Source organism: Cucumis sativus, chromosome 5, assembly GCF_000004075.3.
Source record: "Cucumis sativus cultivar 9930 chromosome 5, Cucumber_9930_V3, whole genome shotgun sequence".
Classification (NCBI taxonomy): Eukaryota; Viridiplantae; Streptophyta; class Magnoliopsida; order Cucurbitales; family Cucurbitaceae; genus Cucumis; species Cucumis sativus.
The window spans coordinates 26,403,983-26,423,221 of record NC_026659.2 but is presented as its reverse complement, the minus strand read 5'-3'; the positions used below and the strand labels follow the sequence as shown (position 1 = coordinate 26,423,221).

Genomic DNA, 19,239 nt, shown 5'->3' with positions numbered 1-19,239 from the left:
GATACTATTACTTCACCATGAAAAAATTTCACTTGATCGATCAACCATTAGATGATTTTAACATAGATAACAGCTTTCTTCAATAATATTTTAACCCAAATTGGTAGAGCAACAGTTACACTTTTCCATGAAAACTAAAAGAAATTAGATCTCTAAAAAGTGAAGCAATTTTAGTAACAACATGAACCATAATCACAAAGGAAACAGAAATGTAAAAGCAAAACAAGTAGAGAGAAAAAAGAACACAAACAAGAGATCATTAGATCTCTAAAATTTGGGGAACTCGAGAGAAGAAGCACAATTTGAATTTGGGAAAATTGGGCAGTCAATGAAGTTGGAAGCAGACGAATCGACACACAAATAAATCTCATACAATTGACTGTTGCCTGACTCATCAACATTGCAACTGATTCCAGGGCTCAGCTTAATTCCTTCTTCAATTGCACTCTTAATCTTATCTAAACTGTAGTAACTTCCATCTGGGTTTATACCTGTATTAACAAAAAACATACAACACCATTATATATATATATTGAATATGGGGTTCATTTTTATTATGAGTTTGGATTAATTACCTGCTGTTTGAAGAGCTTGGAGGATGTTGGCTTGTTGTTTAAGGTTGAGAGTAGTCTCAAAATAACTGTGTTGGTCTAGAACGGATTCGGAACAAGTTCCATGTTTGTTCCACTCGTGTGACCAGAACTTTGTGTTATCACTGCTTGGACAGGCAAGTGATGGCCAGTTCTTCTCCATACTGCTCACCAAATCTGATATCTATATCATACAAAGTCAGGAATATGCTGAATTTTAGAGATGGACAAGATTGCTCAAAATTGAAAAATAACCACTTTACCTTCTGATACTGCTTTCTATATTCTATGAAAAATTTTATAGACTAAAACTTTTTTATTTATTGTTATTATTTGAATTTGACTCAAAACTTTGATGTTAATATATAGGGGTGTTAAAAATATTGATGATCCTATGGGTTGGGTTGTGTGGACTAAAAATACAAATGGGTTGTGTTGTTAATTTACTTGGGTTTTGCTGAATTTAAATACTGTTTAATGTGTTGGATTAGTTCATGGGTTCATCATCCAAAATAAACAAAACAAAACCAAATTTATTATTAATATATATATGCATTGACTTTAGTTTTATCTACATTTTCTCTAACAATTCCTATAAATACTTATTGGTACTTTTGTAAGAAAAAGTTGTTAATCTTAATTCAATAAAAATATGTATTTTATTTAATTTCTTAAGATAATTAAAATAAATGATCCAAGAGTAATGGAAGGCTATTCAACCATCCAATATTTTATTTTTTTCTCCAAGATAATTTGGATTGTAAAGACTTTTGATGTCTAAAAAAACATTTCCATCCAACTCATCTATATTAATAAATCTAAAAAACAAACGTAATTTTTAAAAAATAAATTATCATTTCACACTTGTTTAGTTTTTAGTTTTAACGTTTGAAAATACTATTTTATCTCTACTTTTTTTTGTTTTATCTATTTTCAATCAATGTAAAACAGAGTAAAAAGATGAAACTAGAAAAAGTAATATTGAAAAATAATCTTTTTTGGTTTTAGATTTTATTTTTTTTTAAATTAAATAGATTAAATCTATTCTAAAAATAGAAACAAAATAGAAAATTCTTCAAAAATAGAAAAAATTTAAGTTAATTTTGTTTTTAGTGATTTTTCCTATAAAAGGTAACCATTTTTTTATGTTTGAAAAAAAAAACCCAAGAAAATATGCTTAATTAATTAAAACAAAAACAACAAGAGTTTAAAATAGTTGCAAAACAAAACCCAAACAATTACCATTTCGGTTCATTTCTTACAAAATCAAAAGATCTTTTAAAATAAAAACATAAAAAGTAGCATATTTTGACAAACAATGATCATATTGGGTGTAATATACCAATTACATGGTGTAGAACAGTTTTTCATAGAATTCTACCAATCTGGACAATGATACAAATATTGTCAAATTATTGAACACATCTTAACATATGTCATATACTTAAAATATACCTGGGTTCGATCGAAGGGGTTGGATGAATCACAATTAGAAGGGTAAGTTCCATCGTTATAATTAGGCCAAAGTCCATGAATTTTGAAGTCACCACTTGGCTTTCCTGTCTTTGGATAGCAGCAACTTCTTCCTGTGTCACAATAAGAGCCAGGCCACTACCCAAAACAACACAAACCAATTAAAAAGAAAGAAAAAGAAGTTGATCTTTTATCATATCACAACGTTACTGAGTAATGTAAAAGTATACCAAACACTCACACTTTGAACAAAGTAGAAGAAATCGAAATCTTGAGCAAAAGAGAGGAGTGAAAAGCATTGGAAAATGACAATGATGTTGATGAGAACAAAGCGAGAAGTGAAGAAGAAACCCATATTGGTGGTGGACGGCTTTGGCAATCTCATTATTGGTGCTTTCTTTCTATTTTTATAGAGACGTAAATGGAAGGAACAGGCAAAATTAATTGGGCGATTTTAAATATAGGGAAGAATATCCGCTGGATACAAACAAACTTATTGCCATTTTTTATGGGATTTATTTAAGATGTAACGTTCATATTACCATTTATATATTTTCTCCATGTCGGTCAATTTTTTTCTTCTCTTCTTTTTGGTGTGAAATATAACAATTTTAAATACTTAACTTTGTACCCAATCGATGCCTGACGTTTGGAGATGGGAGATGGGTCTGTCTCCATGCATTGACCTTCTTGTACATTGGAATTCAAAAGGTTCACACCAATATATGCTTTCACACTTTATTCAACAATTATTAATCCCCAGCGGATTTCACATTACTTGGAGTAGAAAAAAATATGGGGTGAGAGAGGCTCGAACTCTCGACCTCAGGATAACTCGTTTTAGCTATGAGACCTACGCGCTAGCCAACTGCGCCACCACCCCTTGGTTGGAACAAACCAACAAAATATTATTTTACCAAAATCATGATTTCTTTTTAAAGGGATTTGTTATATTTTTGTTCGGATTCTTAGAAAAATAAAATAAACCGACAAAATATTTAAAATAATTTTGAAGACGAAAAAAGTACACTGAAAAATGCAAAAAATGCCATAGTTAACTCGTGATTACTCGACCACATGCGCACATGTAATTCTACTTTTAAATGATCATGATAAGCGTATAGACAATTATGCACAATCACGTAGAAAATGATACCCGATTATGTAGTTTTTTTTTTTTTTTGTAACAAGCAAAAATAGATGAAGAAATTGATATTTTAACGATCTTAGTATTTAAAAAATTGAAGAAATTTGATAGAGAGGATGAATTATTCGCAAGGAAAAAGAAAAAAAAGGTAAAATTTGAAATTTATGAAAATTTCTATCGAATTAATGATCTTTTTGATTTGGTTATGTTAATTTATGAAAATTAATCCATTTTTTCTTTTAATTTGTCCACTTATTTACACAATATTTTCTTTTTATCAGTTTATTATTTCAAACTCTATAAACCGTATTAAAAAAAATATTGTTAAAGAATGGTATGAATTGAGAAAAAAAAATTATTTCAAAATTTCTTATTCAACAAGTAATTTAATGAGGGTGGATAAAAATAATAATGGGTGATTGAATAATGGATGAAAATTGAAAACATTGAAGAGTTTAAAAGTGGAACACAACAGAAATGGAAGTTCGTTGATCATTTTGCTCTTACAAAAAGTCCTAGAAACATTGTTTTAAAAAATGGATCACCAACAAACAATCACACACACTATCAAATTCTAATACAATTAATCTTAACTTAGCCCAATTACAATTATATTTACCTGAAAATTACACATGATCAATTGATCATGACAGACGTTTTACAATTTGATTTACAGAAGAACAGGTACCAAAGACACCAATAAAAATCCCCAAAACTAAAATTGTTAGAATGAGAATCAATTCCCATCCAAATTCACGAGCAGATTTGTTGATCTTGAGATAGCATAAACAAGGGATAAGAATGGAAGTGGTGACACTTAAAAAGGAACCTGTAAAAGCCATAACATAAGCAAAAAATGGAATGAATAAAGCAAGAATAAGGGTTGTAATGAGAAGTAAAGTTCTTATGAGAATGGCTATTTTTTTAGTAATGAAGAAATTAGGAGATAGTGAATCTTCAATGGCAATAGCAATTGGGTTTGTTATGGCTGCATATTTGGTAATCGGATTTATTAGGGTTGTGTAAATTGCTAGTTTTGTGCTGATTTTGTTTAATGGAAGGTTTAATGTTACTTGTGATTTTATGTTATCTCCATACATGCAGTAACCTAAAATACCCATCGAACCATAACTCAACGTGCTTGCCACAAAGCAAACCATTAGAACCTGCAATGAACATGAAAGAAAAATATTTTCATTTTTGACACATGTAGATAAAGTCATGAATCAAACCAGATCGATACTATAGGTTTTAACTAATTAGTTTTACCTTGGAAAATTGGGTTCTGTTCTTCATGGAATTGCAAAGCATAGGAAACACAGAATGTCCACAATAACAAAACACAAACAAACTTATAGTTGTAGGCAATCCATGCAAGTTCAAAACTCGATGATGATCGTTATCTGATCTTTGGTTAAACCCAAACCCATCAGTTGCACCGATCCAACCAACACACAAAACCAAAACAATAGAAGCCAAAACACCACCAAAAGAAACATAAGCCAATGATCCCAAATTCTTCACCCATGTTGTTGGTAATATCAAAACAGCACTCAATATCATATACATCTTCTTGTAATTCATCATCCCTTCATCAACTTTTAAACTCCCAATTTTCAAACCAAATAATGGACTACTACTTGGAAATAGCTTCTCAAGATTGTCACCTTCTAATATCAAGAACTCAACTGCCACCAAATATAACTCCAAGTAAACAAATACCGACACCAATATTCTTCCTTTGTACCCAAAAGCTAATCCTCCAATATCAGTATAAGTCCTCACCATTAATGGATTTGCATCCATGCAATGCTTTAAAAGTGAAGCTGTGTAGCAACAAATAATTGCTACCATCAATAGAAGAATCAAGCTAACCCAACCTCCTTGAGAAATGGCAAAAGGAATCGATAATATTCCCACACCTATAAAAAAAAAAAGAGTTAATTATTCATCAAATATATATACAATTAAAGAGTGATTTAGGGCGAAAATTAAATTAAAATTACCTGATAATGCATTGATTCCATTGATACAAGTTCTTAAGAAGGTGGTGCCTTTAGCCAAAAATTGTGTAGATGGAAGCTGGTTTTGGCTCTCCATTTTTGAACTTGGCCTAATAAATCATATGGTATTATTGTTATTACTATAGAAATCATTTAGCTTTTATAGTGGAAATTATTTTTCTATAGTTGTGTATAATAATGGTTATGTGGACTCAATATCTATATGTATCCTAATGACTATCAGTTACACATTTAAGGAAAACTGAGATCACAGAGATACATTATATATGACAACCTTTTCCTTTAATAAATTATAGCTTGGAACCCTAAAAGGATTGTTAAGAAGATGACTGTTGTTATTATTATGATTATTATGCTAAATTACAAATTATCAATAAGACAGGTTCCTTTGGAGGTATTCATTGCCTAATTAATTGTCACCCAATTCTGTATTAAGTCTAATCAAAGCCTTTTTTTATCGAATACTCTAACATGTGTTAACGATAAAAATAAATTCTTATCGTATGTAAAAGACAAACTTTTATTGGGAAGAACTTCACGCATTCTTGAACATGGCGGATGGCGTTAAGGATGATGAATGTGTCAATCTAGAGACTGAAGGTCTGAACTCCATTGTATGCAAGATTTTAAGAGTTGAATTAATCCATGTGGATAGTTTTAGAATGAAGATGGCTGAGAGAGATATGGAGGAATGTCCTAGTCCTGGGTTCACATTTTCATAACATCTTATCTGCAATAGGCAAATTCTGATAGGATGGAGGAAATAGATGAAAAGGGAAAAGGTGTTGGAGAAAATCACCTTCAGATCAAAATTTTGATAGATGCAACAAAACTGTTAGATATGAGATATTCTGATCAAGAATGGATTCACGGGCGAAGAACAATGGATTCTCGTCTCTCATGGAAAGCTATTGGATTTTTATTAGAACGGCAAAATTTATCGTTTGTGATAGAATGGTATAATATGGGTTTGTTGAATTCCAAATTTATAGTATAATAAGAATGTAAGTTTTATAGGATACAAAAATGTATGAACTTAATATATATTGAAGTTAACTAAATCAAAATTGGTAAACTTATTTTATAGGAATGATGGAAAAAAAATATATGAAACTTTTAAGGGCAAAACTATAAATCGTTACGTTTCTAGAAGTTTATATATTAACTTCAATTTACAAAATTGCCAACAAATTTGTTTAGATTTCTTTTAATGTACACTTTTAAGATTTAATGTAGTTTCTAACTTTTATAGATGGAGAAACAGATATTAATTAAGAACCATGTGTATCCAAGACACTAAATTGAAAAATATTACCCAGAAAGTGAATATTTCAAATTTGCATCTCTTATTAAGAATATGAAAGTTTCAAAATTCACCTCAAATAGGTATTACGAGGAAACCTCAAGTAGTGCTCTGCACAAGAGGTCACTACTTATTCAAGCAAATGCCAAAACAAAGACAATTCGTAAAATAGACAGATAATAATAATGAAACACAAGCATTTAGATAAAACAAGCATGTCATATGAAACATACATGTGCAAAGCCAATCAAACAACAGAATGTGCATTGTGTCTTCAGTGTGCTGAGGTATTAAACATGTTAAACAAAAACTGTGAAACAGTACGTTTAGTCATTAAGAATTTCAATAGTTCTCTGAGTCATTGTTACAGCAAGAAATAGAAGGAGCTTTCTGTTATTAATTGAATTAGGGGGAAAGAGACCAAACTCACTCATGAATCCCTCCTAATTGTCGTCAGGCAAAGGACCCGATCCAACCTTCTTCCAAATCTCAACCCATTCTACCATGGCTTCAGCAACACGAGCAAACATTGGATTGGACCGGCCAAGCTGCTCCCTTACTACCTTTGCAATCTCGAGAAAACAGGCATCAGCTGTAACTGCTGCTTCTGGTAGCCTAAGAGTTTGAAAGAATGGAACAACTTCTTCCATCAGCTTCACCCCTTCCCACTCTTTCTTCAGGCTCTCTATTGCATTTCCTCTTTCATTTCTCCAAACATATGGCAGCCCACTTTTCACACCAAGCTTTAGATGATCACATGTTACCTTAACACATAACCCACACCATATATCCTCCATGGTTTCCCACCGAAACTTTCCTTCCCCAGCCAATCTCAGTGCTGGACATAAAGCAGGTCCGACCACCTCTCGATCAAATGCAATGTTGATTCCACTCACAGGCAGCATGGCCCCGACTGGAATAGTGAGGACTGCATCAACAATGCGAGTGTTCCTCAGACTTGGCTTGAGGGCTTGTGTTGGTGCATCATAATCTGCTAGATTCAGCCACAGTCCACATGACAGACTACAAGCAACCCCACTTCTCAAGCTAAATGGGTAACCACGCACAAAATCTGCTCCTTTCCTAAATGGATCATACAGTGTGTTGAAGAAGAAAGGAGTGGCCGGAGTTGAAAGGTTCAATAAGTGCTGCTCTACAATATCTATTAACAAGCCCTTATCATCTTTGGCTGGAACACAGTCATCATCAACTGAGATAACATACTTTTTTCTGGACACGAGGTAGCCAAAGTATCGACAAGAGTAACCAGAGAATTTAATTGAATTTGAAGTACCAACAATTCTATTTATGTCTTGTAGAGTGTAGACGTCCAGGTCAAAGCCATCTGGAATTTCAAGATCCTCCTTGAGTTCAGGATCCTTGACAATAATCAAGTGGAATCGGGTGAAAACAGGCCTCCATTCATTCATAAACGAGGTCAGATCAGAGTGGAATGCTCCGATCACAATGTCGACCTCATTGTCCTTAATATGGAGCTGGGACATCTTTCAAACGTTTATAGAAAATAAAAACAATGATTTGTGATATAGTTTTAAAAAGTGAAAAAGATTGGCAAGTCTCCTTAAAAGAAGCAGCTGAAAGTTAATGCTCTAAAATGCAATCACACCATATCACTGAATCCTAGAACTTTTCTGAGCACCCTGCATCAAATATTCAGTGTAAGGAAGAGAAATGGATAAACCAACCACAAAATCAATGGAGTAGCAGAATATTGGTATATCAAGATTTTTCTTACTGGTAGGAAGAACAGGGGTGACAATTTGCTGGATTTTAAATTCCCCAATGAGCGAAAGAACTTCATCTTTTCCACTTGCCACAAACAACTTTAAAACCCTCTCGTTTAATTTTCCAGCCTTTAAAGTTTCCTGCTTCATAAAAGTATTTCATCTACTCAGTAACTCGAGAATACCAGCCAGTAAAGAAGGCCCAATATAAAATGTAGTAAAATAAGATATTTAGCGGTGAAGCAACAATTTCAGCTTCCTGTACTGTTACAAAATAACATTAAGCAACTATTGATACACTCAAAATGTGAAAAATTGCTAGCTAACAGATATTTCCAGTATAGGTTCGAGTAATTTGTCTAAAATTTATATTTCTATTTAATGATAATGTAAACAATTTGTAAAAATGGAATTCCAACCATTTCCTAATTTTAACATTATACACAAATGTTTAACCACAGAAACCAATGGGGTCACATCCATCTCAATCCCTTGGCCTTCATTTCCACATGCAATAGTTACAACATACAGATCCCTTCTTCTATAGTTGGAAATGGTTCCTGGTTCTACCTTTTGAAAGATGAGAACCTTCAAAGATTTTACTTCCACCCAAAAAGAAAACCAAGACAAAGGGGTTACAATAATTTGTTCCAACTTTTCGAGAAATGAAAATTTCTAGGAACAGAACAGTATTTTCTGGATACAGGAGTATCGTTGAGGAGGTATAGAAATAGACTAGGTAATTTGGATGCTTAACAACCCTATATACCAAACGACTCTGCAGCCCCCCATCTAATTGGTTTTTTTGCTAGTTGGAAAGAATTTTTCCAACCTCACTAGCCTGAACCTAAGTTTAACTTCCACTTACCCATCCCCTCTATTTTCAGAGCTTTCTCTTCAGTCCAATTGTTTAGCCACTGAGGATTCCATTTTGGGGGAAACGAATATCAAATTCCAAATTCCAAATTCCAAAGCAATAAGTAATAAGTAATATCGTAGTGTAAAGACAAGTCCATATAAAAGATTAAGCAAAATATAATACAATTTAACAACTACACAACACCAAAATTACCCATCGCCAATGTCACAGCAACACCAACATAACCTTCTTCTGGCTTGAAAGTGTAAAACAAAGAACAGGGCACGATAAACAATCAAAGTCTAGCAAGCATAAAAATCACATAAAGACGATTCTAAATTCATTAATTAATTGTAAAAACACATAACAATTGATTTTGAAGCTTATATAACGCACATACAAGTTACAACTTCATCTTCCCGAATAAATGTTTGTTAACATTATTAACTGATGAGAAAGAAACAAATAACTGATTTTCAATATGAACAATAACGGAAGTGAAGTAGTGTAGAAATCAACAGAATTCATCCAAACTTCCATTGGCATTTCTACAAAACAAAACTTGACCCACCACCCAATCAGTTTTTTTCGTCATAAATCTTGACGAAACCATAAGATTGTAGATAGCGTTGACCAAATGTAATAAAATAAACAATAAAAAAACGAGTAATTGGGAAATGAATTGAAAAGAAAAAGGAAGAAGAAGAAGAAGATGATGATGATATAAAAAAGAGAGGTACCAGGAATAGATGGAGAACGATGTGATCAGGGAGAAAAGAGAGATCAGAGATAGAAGAGAGATTAAGGATGGCAGAATGAATAGTGAGAGACAAGAGAGATGGAGGGGTTGTCATTCAAAATATATATAGAGAAATACAGATCCCCTTTTGCTCTCCTCTCTCCTCTCTCCTCTCTCGTCTCTCTCTCAACAAAGCCCATAGGCCAAAGAAGGAGTGAAGGACAAGGGAATCGGTCTATGCTTTGTCCCGAGATTGCTGTGTGTTCTCCGTCGACCGACGTTTGCTAGACTTTTTCTTTCTTTCTCCTTCCCCTATGCCACCTCCTCTATTGGGTTGGGCCTCTTATATCTATATGACGCCCCTTCCCTCATGGCCCAACCCAGCCCAGCCCAATAACACGACACTTTCTTTTTTTTATTTTGGAAGCTCAAGCCATTGTTGGAGGACTCCAAAGCTGGATTCTTTTCAACCTTATGCTTTTCTCTTTTCACCTATGTTGAATAGGATACCAATCACATTATTTTGGTGTTTGAACCCTGAGGATGAGTATTTCGATTTCTAAAGTTAAAAGTCCTATGGGTTTTTTTAAACCATTCTTCGATTTCTTTTCTTTTTGGTGGTTTTTATGGACTTGAATCTAGTTGGTTCATGAATAAGATACCCACGTATATTTGGGTCATATCTCAATTCGATTTTAACTCAACTAAATAATATTTAATTTGACCAAAATAATTAAACTTGATCTAACGGTCGTGACATCATCATAACTAACCAATTTATATTTTTAATTTAGGACACATGTTAACTTTTAATTAGTCCAAAATTCAATTATTAGTACTCTACCTAATTCAAGTTGAACTTCCATGTAAAAAAGGTTGGAAATAAAACAAGCACTGGTCGAATAATGAAAAGAAATAGTTGGAGTTATGTAAGGTTTGGGATGCTTGCATTATATAAATAGAGGAGATTTGATTTGATGGGGAAGAAAGGAAGCAAAGCAAGAGGTAGGGTTGAAAGCGGGGCCGGTCATTATGGCGCCAACAAATAAATTAGGAAGCGACTAAATTATATCCACCTGGGTCCTTATTCACAATTCATAACGAACATTTTACAATTCCCGTTATTAGATTCTTTATGGGAATAACTCCCGTTTTTGACGCTCAATCCGACGAACCCATCCCCGATTTCATAGCATTACCACACGCATCTTCTAATAACGGGAATTGTAAAATGTTCGATTTCATCCAAACCCACTTTCATTCGATTAAATCCCCTCCTTTTTCTTCCTCTTCTCTTCAACTCTCCTCTGGAATCCCTCCGGTCCGCTGCCTTCTCAGCGCGATCACTGGGGATTCTGGTTCTTCTCCCATTTCTACTACTACTACGCCTCTTGAGCTTTGTTTTTTTGCCCACTTTGGTGTTTCATTTTTGTTTGCGGAGCTATGAGCGATCATCTCGTTCTGTATGTGGACCGATTAGCTCGGCCGCCACCCCTTGATTCCATCCCCAACCCACCTGAGGCTGTTCCTCTCTTGCCGGTTGATGGGGATTTGGACAGCGACTCACCTTTGTCTTCTCCAACCTCTGCTTCCAGTGTTGAGGAGAGGGGAGAAGAAAATGAGGGTTCGGATGGAGAAGATGATTCTTTGATTCAGACAGCGGAGTGCCGCATTTGTCAGGATGAGGATGTAATTAGGAAGCTGGAAACTCCTTGTGCCTGTAGTGGCAGCCTTAAGGTATAAGTGATTTTTCAATTTAAGTATTGTAAAACTTTCTACTTTCTTTGTAAATGTTTCGGCTTTACGGGATTACATTAGTGATCATTAAGTAATTTGAAGCATAAATATATAGGGATTATTTAGCATCTTATTTGTTTTTGTAGCTCAAGTTGCAGTCATTGGCCGGCCATTGTGGTTGGCTAATTAAGTCGGTGTTTATGTCAAATTTACAAAAACTAGTTGTATATGCTTAAGTGAATGCCATAAATCTAAGAATGTTCGGTAGGAAAGTTTTATCGTAGGGTCAAATGTCTGTTTATGTTTATCTTGTTTTGTTTGTCTCAAATATATCCAATGAGACATTCGTTGGTTGTGTTGCATTACGATTTAGATGAGATGTTAACAACGATTGCTTTCTCAGTATGCTCATCGGAAGTGTATACAGCTTTGGTGCAATGAGAAAGGGGATATTATTTGTGAGATTTGTCATCAGGTATGTTCACTTTTTTTTATTGTACTTTGTTATTTTAAGTTCGTGGAATCATGTGTGCATTTGACATCAAAGATTCAAAGTTGTTCTAGAAGAGATGTTGTTGGACTTGCACCCCCTTTTGGGATATAGCAACGGTTTTTCTGCTGGTGTAGAGTGTTTGGGTTGAAAGAAATATTAGAATTTTTAGAAATGTCAATTGACCTTGGTTTGATATGCCCTATAATGTTAGATCTAAAACTTCGTTGTGGCTACTACTTCTCAGGCTTTGTGAAATTATTAGCTTGTTTGATTCTTTTGGACCAGAGTCCCTCTCTTTGGATGAACACCCTTTGTTGGGAGGTCGTTTTTGTATTGCCCTTTGTTTTTCCATAAGCTGGGTTCTTGTCAATATATCTATATATGAGTTCGTGAGAGCTCGTCTGACTTCTTAAGTGGACACGTATTATTCCATTCAATATTTTGTGTATGGGCCATGACACTATCTGGGGAAAGCATCTTGAAAGAAAAACATGTTTAACGTAATGGTATTTCCATTGGAAAATGAAGTCAAGAAATGGTATATGACCTTACTTGAACGGGATATGTTCTATAGGTTGTACATCTGGGTCCTTGAGTTCTAGGGAGACAAGAAATGGTACAGGCTGACTATTGAAAGATAAAACAATTTAAATAATGATGAGTGTAGACGCGTGTATATATATATATATATATATATGGAAACAATTCAGCTACATTGAATGCCATATTTTTTAGAGGTTTCAACTTACCTGAATTTATATGCTTGCATATGACGCACAGCCTTACCAACCTGATTATACAGCTCCGCCACCTCCCCCTCGCATTGAAGAAACATCTATTGACATCGGGTACCTTACATGCTTCAAATTTCCTTACTTTAGAAAGTTTTGAGATATTTTATGAAATCTTTTTGTTTATTTGAAAAATTGTGCTGTACTTCTTTTCTCGATATTTTGCATTTGAGATGTTAAGCTAAACATGTCCTATTCTTTGCTTTCTGCAGGGGAGGGTGGACCATCACTGGCACCCCTTTGAATTTACACGATCCTCGCTTTTTGGCTATTGCTGAGGCTGAGCATAATATATTGGAAGCCGAGTATGATGAATATGCTGCTTCAGATGCCAGTGGAGCTGCATTTTGTCGAGCAGCTGCTCTTATTGTAAGTTTGTTGTTCGATAATTGATACCACACGTAAAAAATCTCAGTAGTATAATCAAGAAACTTAGTATTGTCATACACATTTTATAAACTGATGTCACGATTAATTAGTGGGCTAATACCTCACATTTGAAGGCGTTTTCACACTTCTCTTTGAATTACTCTCATACAAAGTTGACATTGCAGTTTCATATTCTCATGGAAAATGTATGAACTAATGACCTGTTTGCTGATGTTCTTTTTATTCAATTGGGATAAAATGACATCATTTGTTTAATTTCAATATGGCAGCTCATGATCCTACTTTTCTTACGTCACGCACTTGAAGTCACAGATCCTGATGGTGACGATTACTTGTCTGCTTTCTTCTCTGTAAGTTAGAGTTCATTGTTTCAATCTGGAATGGACAACAATCTCCAGCAGTTTTCCTTTCTCACAGATCTTTGACATTCCTCATCTTCTGGACATTTTTTTAACCATACCATCCAGATTTTCTTGCTTCGAGCAGCTGGTTTTCTCTTGCCCTGTTACATTATGGCTTGTGCAGTCAACATCTTGCAACGTCGACAACGACGACAGGTGGGCATTACCTCCCACATTATCCTTAACTAATAATTCAAGGATAAATTTTTTTACCTAACGTTTCGTTTTCCTTTTATGTTTTGCCTAATTTGAGGAACGGGAGGCTGCAGCCTTGGGTGCAGCACAAGTTGCTTTTGTGCTACAATCAGGACGGCACAGGGGGCTGCAATTTGCAATAGCACCAGGACCTCAAATGACTCCCCACCAGGAGACTGTTTAACTTACATAGGCACAAAATGTATGACCTCTTCATTTTTTCCCCAATGGTTTTAGCACAAAAACGGAAAATCTAGATCTGCCTTGAAATCTGTCCATATTTGTAATCTGTCTTACATTCATTTTGGAAAGCCCGAGTGTAATTCTTCTCAAGAATGCTATAGCTTTTCATGATCTTCAATCTCCTGCCCCTTGAGTAATGTAGCAACGGAAAACTTAAAACCAAAATTTCAGTAGTTGAATGGTGTACACGAAACAGAGTTTGTATAAATTGTTTAAAGATCTTTGTTTCGAATCTTACATATAAAAGGAAGAACTATGTCTGGTTTGTCTTGTAAATTACCTTGTCAATTTTTTGAAGTAGAGAACCAATCTCTTGTCGATTTTTAAATTGGAGAACCAATTTGCTGAGAGTGTGATCAAAGTTTCCATTCGATCATGGTTATATCTCTATTAGTACGAGATCTTTTGGGTGAGATTAAAGCAAAATTATGAAAACTTATATTCAAAGTAGACAATATCACTTCATTATAAGGGTATATAATTAAGTCACATTCCAAACTTAATCAATTATTGATAGAATCTTTCATTGTGCTATATACCAATACATTGGATACATTTGCAACCATTGGTAACAAAAAATCCACACATTTTTCTTCATGCATTAAATGATAGGCTGATAGTTAAAGGAAAGTGGAGATTTGTCTGATAAGTTAGCCTGTTGTTTGTTTGAGAATTCAGAAATAATGTGTTTTAGTTCATTGCTTCAGACTTGCATAGGGTCCATAGCAGGTGCACCAAATTCAAAGGGCCATCAACCTTTTGTCCACTTGCCCTCTTCACCCATCACAAACATCCAACCCTTCTCAAGTCAAAAAGACACATCTAGTCTCTCTTCATAAATTTGAATTCATACATTCTCCCTTTTTCAATAATTTAATCTTGATGTTTGTAGAAGATAACAAATAAAATAAGGTAAAAAGTAAAATGAAATACAAAAGATTGTCCTTCTTTTTTTGGGTAAAGATGAGTAGTTAGGAAATGGAGTGCATGTTGTCAAATGGGGTGTGTGTACCTCACAAAAACCTCAATTATTGCACATCAAATAAAATTGTCCCTGTACTTACTGCCACGTTCTTTCTTTTGTTGACTACTCTCATTCCTATTCCCATTTTCATTCCCATTTAATTTCCTCAATTCATTCCTTGTATTCATCTTATCTTCTAATTAGATTAAACCCATAAGAAAGCTCTCTCTAAATTGCTAAGATATCACTTCATCAAGACCAAGTTTGGATTCACACATATCACATCAATGCAATTCCAACTAGCTATTATCTATCTATATATATATAATTTTCTTGAAATAGACTATTTACATTTGAAAAGCTTCGGCCGAGATAAATTTAACGGTACAATAATTGATATGAATTTTTTTTAATTTCATACTAAAACATATTTAAAAAGTTTTAATTTAGCCTATAGAGTGTAGTTAAATCTCATCCAATCATTCTTATTTTTTTCGAATTCAAATTTAATTTACATGGACCATATTAGAAAGGAAAACAATAACAAACAAAGAATCCAACCAAAAAAAAAAATGTTGAGCAACAAATAAGCATGATTTATTAAAGAGAAATGGTTCAATTATTTATACAATAATAGAAGAAATGGAGGAACATGAAGATCATCATATAAGCAAATCCCGCAGGCACATGAAGATCATTATATTGGCAAATCCCATAGGCCTATCACTACGGTGGCACCGCACACCAATGCGAGCCATTTAATCTTAGCACGCCTTTGTTTGTTTGTTTGTTTTTCTTTTTTTGTTTTCATAATGTCATTTCAAACTCACATTACAAAAAGCTATGGCCTAAGCCGTAAAGTTATGCATTTGTAATTAATTAAATGATTTAATGTCACAACTCACCAAATTATCATATGATATCAGACAAACAATCCTGTCCTGTCATCAACCTTAGTTATCTTCCTTTTCTATATATATTTTCCTCCCTAATATTAATTCCCTTAATTATGTTTCTTAATGGTTTTCATTACGCCACTAACCCCAAAATATACACACATGCCGATGTCCCCCATTCTCCTTCCCTCTCTTTCTGACACCTGTCCACCACCACAATCTCATTTACTTTTCTATATTCTTATCCCTTTTCTTGTTTTTGGATAACTATCATTATTTATTTAACACACTTTATCATATTATACCACTTTACTTCCTTATAATAAATCTTATATTTTAATTCATAATATTTATTTCAATCCACCCTAATTTTCATAAATATAACAAAAACACCAAAATATTTATCGTCCGTCCGTGTAATAAATATGATGTCGTTATAATACTTCTAGATTTTTTCTTAAGTAGTATCCATGATTCGTATTTTTCTTCCTTTTCTCGAAGCTACCTCATCTTTTTCATATTCGAGAATTCAATATCGTTTAAATATTATTTTGACATGATCTAAACTATCGTTTACCGTAGTCAACACGATCGTTTAATTTTGAAACTATTTTCTTTTATTGTTTAAAAAGAACTACACAATCGTATGAATATGATATAAACAATTCAATACCATCGTTTAGCATGATCAATACTCATCATTAAAAAGAATTACACAGTTGTGCATCATGACTTAGACCCTAAACGGTCATGGATAAATCGTTTAGATAGTAGTAAACGATTATTTGTAAGAAGACTAATCACGCTCGTGTGTTTGACTGAGATATTTTGTCTGTTTTTCCTGGTGGACCTTGTGAATGTGTTAACAGTTTAGTATGTAAAAAAACCTTTTAATAAATTTAATTTAAAGTTTTTTTTGAATGGAAAGAGATCAAATAAGTATATGAAATTCCAACAAATGTTAAGCTTTTTTAGAATTTAGTTATTAAAAGTATAGAATCTAGATATTTTAATTTTAGAAAAAGTAAATTAGTAGTTGGGTTAATAAAGTTGCAAAAGTTGGAGGTATTTAATTTAAACACAAAACCTTATGATATAATTTAATGAAGTTCAAAAGGGAATATAATTTAAAATTAGTAGTAGAAAAGAAGATGTAAATGTTTGTTTAAGAGACACGTATTAGAAGGGGGAACAAATGGCGGAGTGACCGACCACATGAGGTTATGGACAATAGTATTAATTAAAACACCTTATTCAACAACAACACACATATATATCTAATTAATCAACAAATAGCAATTAATTGTTGGGTACATATCAAATCAAATTTCAAAGGATTTACATCCTCCTAATTTGAATCAAGTACCCTAAATTTCTTTTTCCATTAACCAGTGGTTATCAAGTTTCCCACCTTCTTCCTCTTCCTTTCTCCTCCTCTCCATTTTAAAAATAATAATTATGATATTAAGTTTAGATTATGTTAATCTCTCTCAATTTCATTATTATTATGCATCAAATTGGTCAAAATGTAGTTCCTAATCATCATTGTCGTCACATTCACGTCGTTTCATTATTCTTCATCGTCATCATTATCGTCTAATGCAAAATTGGATTCCATAATCCCCATTTTCGAGTCATTGTATTGTATGAGTGGAAAAGAAAACAAAAAAAAAAAAAGCAACTCAAATTATATATGTCCACACCATAAATTGAGATCACCCAATTTCCAAATTTTCCCACATCCCTTAATTACGTTACCTCAAATTCAAATTCCAATTCCAATTCCAATTCTATGCTCATCTCTTACAAAGAATGTCTCAAGAATCACGCCGCCGCCGTCGGCGGCCATGCCCTCGACGGTTGCGGCGAGTTTATGCCTTCCATTACCTCCACACCCACCGATCCCACTTCTTTAAATTGCGCCGCTTGTGGTTGTCATCGGAATTTCCACCGCCGTGAATCGGATGATCCTTGGCCTAACCGTCGTTACTACCCATATCGTCTCTGTGCACCGCCGTCGCCGAGGTTGAGCAGAATCAAATCGCAAAGTCCTTCCTCACCGATTCCTTTACCGATTTCGCATATCCCCCCGCCAGTTCAATTCTCGGGGGCCCATATGTTGATGGCATTGAGCAGCGGAGCGGGGGAGGAGGATGAATTGAGGCGGAAAGAGAGGAAGAGAAAGAGGACGAAATTCAGCGGGGAGCAGAAGGAGAAGATGCAATTGTTTTCGGAGAAAATGGGATGGAGAATTGGGAAAAGTGAAGAAAGATTAGTGGAGGAATTTTGTAGAGAAATTGGAATAGGAAAGCGGGTGCTGAGAGTTTGGATGCACAATAACAAATACATGGGAGGAAAAACAGAGAAAAACAGAGCCTCTCAGACTCATAGTAGTGAAGAAAATGGTGGAAATGGAAATGAGTCAAAACAGAGCACATAGAATTGATTAATTGTTCCTTACAATCGCCATATTCATCTGAAGAAGAGGGATTGATAAAATATGATAAAGAAACTTCTTCTTCTTCTTCTGTTTAGTAAGATAAGTGAATGATATGAAGGTATCAATTTTCTTTGTGTGTTGGACATAATTAATGTTTGGATTATGGAAAGAGATCAGGGAGATTTGTTAGGAGGATATACAATCTGAAATTTTATTAGGACATGCATAAACATAGTTGTTGTCTCTAAAAAATCTTGTGCTCTATTCACTATTTCTTTTAATACAAGGCCTATTCTCTGCTGTTATATTTTGTTGAGTTTGGTATACTTCAAGCCAATAAAAGGAGCCCATCAAACTATTACATTTTAATCTTTTATGGACTGATTCAAATTAAATTCTATGAGGGTGAAGAAGGATGTGAGAAGTGAAACTTTTTATGAAAAAGGGTGTGAGCAGTGGCTCGAATTTAATGATTTTGTAAGTGAGGATGACGAGTGAAAAATATCGTGTGTGATAGTAATAATTTTCCATTCCATGTCATTTAACGCAAGGGTCCATTATTATAGTCCTAGATGGTCCATTATTATAGTCCTAGATTACAATAGTTTGTGTTGAGAGGTTTTTTAAAAAATAAAAAAATTGATAAACTATTTATGCCGTAGAAAACTATTACACTTTATAAACTATTTACAAAATAGTTCTAGATTATAATAGTTTGTGGAGCCCAAACCATTGGAACCATCAAAATCTCTTTTTTTTTTCTTTTTCGATATTTAATTAAGTGTATAACCATATTTAAAAAAAAACTA

General features: G+C 33.8%; 5 protein-coding genes and 1 non-coding gene across 8 annotated transcripts; 2 read left to right on the top strand and 4 right to left on the bottom strand.

The window, feature by feature from the left end:
- Positions 1-47: 47 nt before the first annotated feature.
- Positions 48-3,260, bottom strand: LOC101204589 (ribonuclease 1). Its single transcript, XM_004135406.3, has 4 exons — positions 2,305-3,260; positions 2,046-2,201; positions 576-774; positions 48-491 (listed from the first exon to the last, which is right to left on the bottom strand). The coding sequence occupies exons 1-4, from the start codon at positions 2,446-2,448 to the stop codon at positions 268-270; spliced, it is 723 nt and encodes a 240-aa protein (XP_004135454.1). The 5' UTR covers positions 2,449-3,260; the 3' UTR covers positions 48-267.
- TRNAM-CAU lies at positions 2,860-2,946 on the bottom strand. Its single transcript is given in 2 exon segments — positions 2,860-2,895; positions 2,909-2,946. It is a non-coding gene; the product is annotated as a tRNA-Met (tRNA).
- Positions 3,261-3,629: 369 nt separating the features above from the next.
- LOC101204828 (amino acid transporter AVT1I) lies at positions 3,630-5,388 on the bottom strand. Its single transcript, XM_004135407.3, has 3 exons — positions 5,217-5,388; positions 4,480-5,132; positions 3,630-4,376 (listed from the first exon to the last, which is right to left on the bottom strand). The coding sequence occupies exons 1-3, from the start codon at positions 5,308-5,310 to the stop codon at positions 3,855-3,857; spliced, it is 1,269 nt and encodes a 422-aa protein (XP_004135455.1). The 5' UTR covers positions 5,311-5,388; the 3' UTR covers positions 3,630-3,854.
- Positions 5,389-6,834: 1,446 nt separating this feature from the next.
- On the bottom strand, positions 6,835-10,156 carry LOC101219143 (probable UDP-arabinopyranose mutase 5). Of its 3 annotated transcripts, none has more exons than XM_004135128.3 (3): positions 9,882-10,156; positions 8,294-8,423; positions 6,835-8,032 (listed from the first exon to the last, which is right to left on the bottom strand). In XM_004135128.3, the coding sequence occupies exons 1-3, from the start codon at positions 9,993-9,995 to the stop codon at positions 6,981-6,983; spliced, it is 1,296 nt and encodes a 431-aa protein (XP_004135176.1). In that variant the 5' UTR covers positions 9,996-10,156; the 3' UTR covers positions 6,835-6,980. The 3 variants fall into 3 exon arrangements, with proteins under 3 accessions (XP_004135176.1, XP_004135177.1, XP_031741956.1); XM_004135129.3 differs by having other exon boundaries at positions 6,835-8,198; positions 9,882-10,147; XM_031886096.1 differs by having other exon boundaries at positions 6,835-8,198; positions 8,294-8,426; positions 9,882-10,128.
- Positions 10,157-10,892: 736 nt separating this feature from the next.
- On the top strand, positions 10,893-14,406 carry LOC101205076. Its single transcript, XM_004135408.3, has 7 exons — positions 10,893-11,617; positions 12,021-12,092; positions 12,891-12,958; positions 13,114-13,270; positions 13,561-13,641; positions 13,759-13,848; positions 13,946-14,406. Exons 1-7 carry the CDS (start codon positions 11,324-11,326, stop codon positions 14,069-14,071), a joined length of 888 nt encoding a protein of 295 aa, XP_004135456.1. The 5' UTR covers positions 10,893-11,323; the 3' UTR covers positions 14,072-14,406.
- A 3,130-nt stretch (positions 14,407-17,536) lies between these two features.
- Positions 17,537-18,767, top strand: LOC101205317 (zinc-finger homeodomain protein 8). The gene has a single exon (XM_004135409.3). The coding sequence runs from the start codon at positions 17,783-17,785 to the stop codon at positions 18,428-18,430; it is 648 nt and encodes a 215-aa protein (XP_004135457.1). The 5' UTR covers positions 17,537-17,782; the 3' UTR covers positions 18,431-18,767.
- Positions 18,768-19,239: the final 472 nt, after the last annotated feature.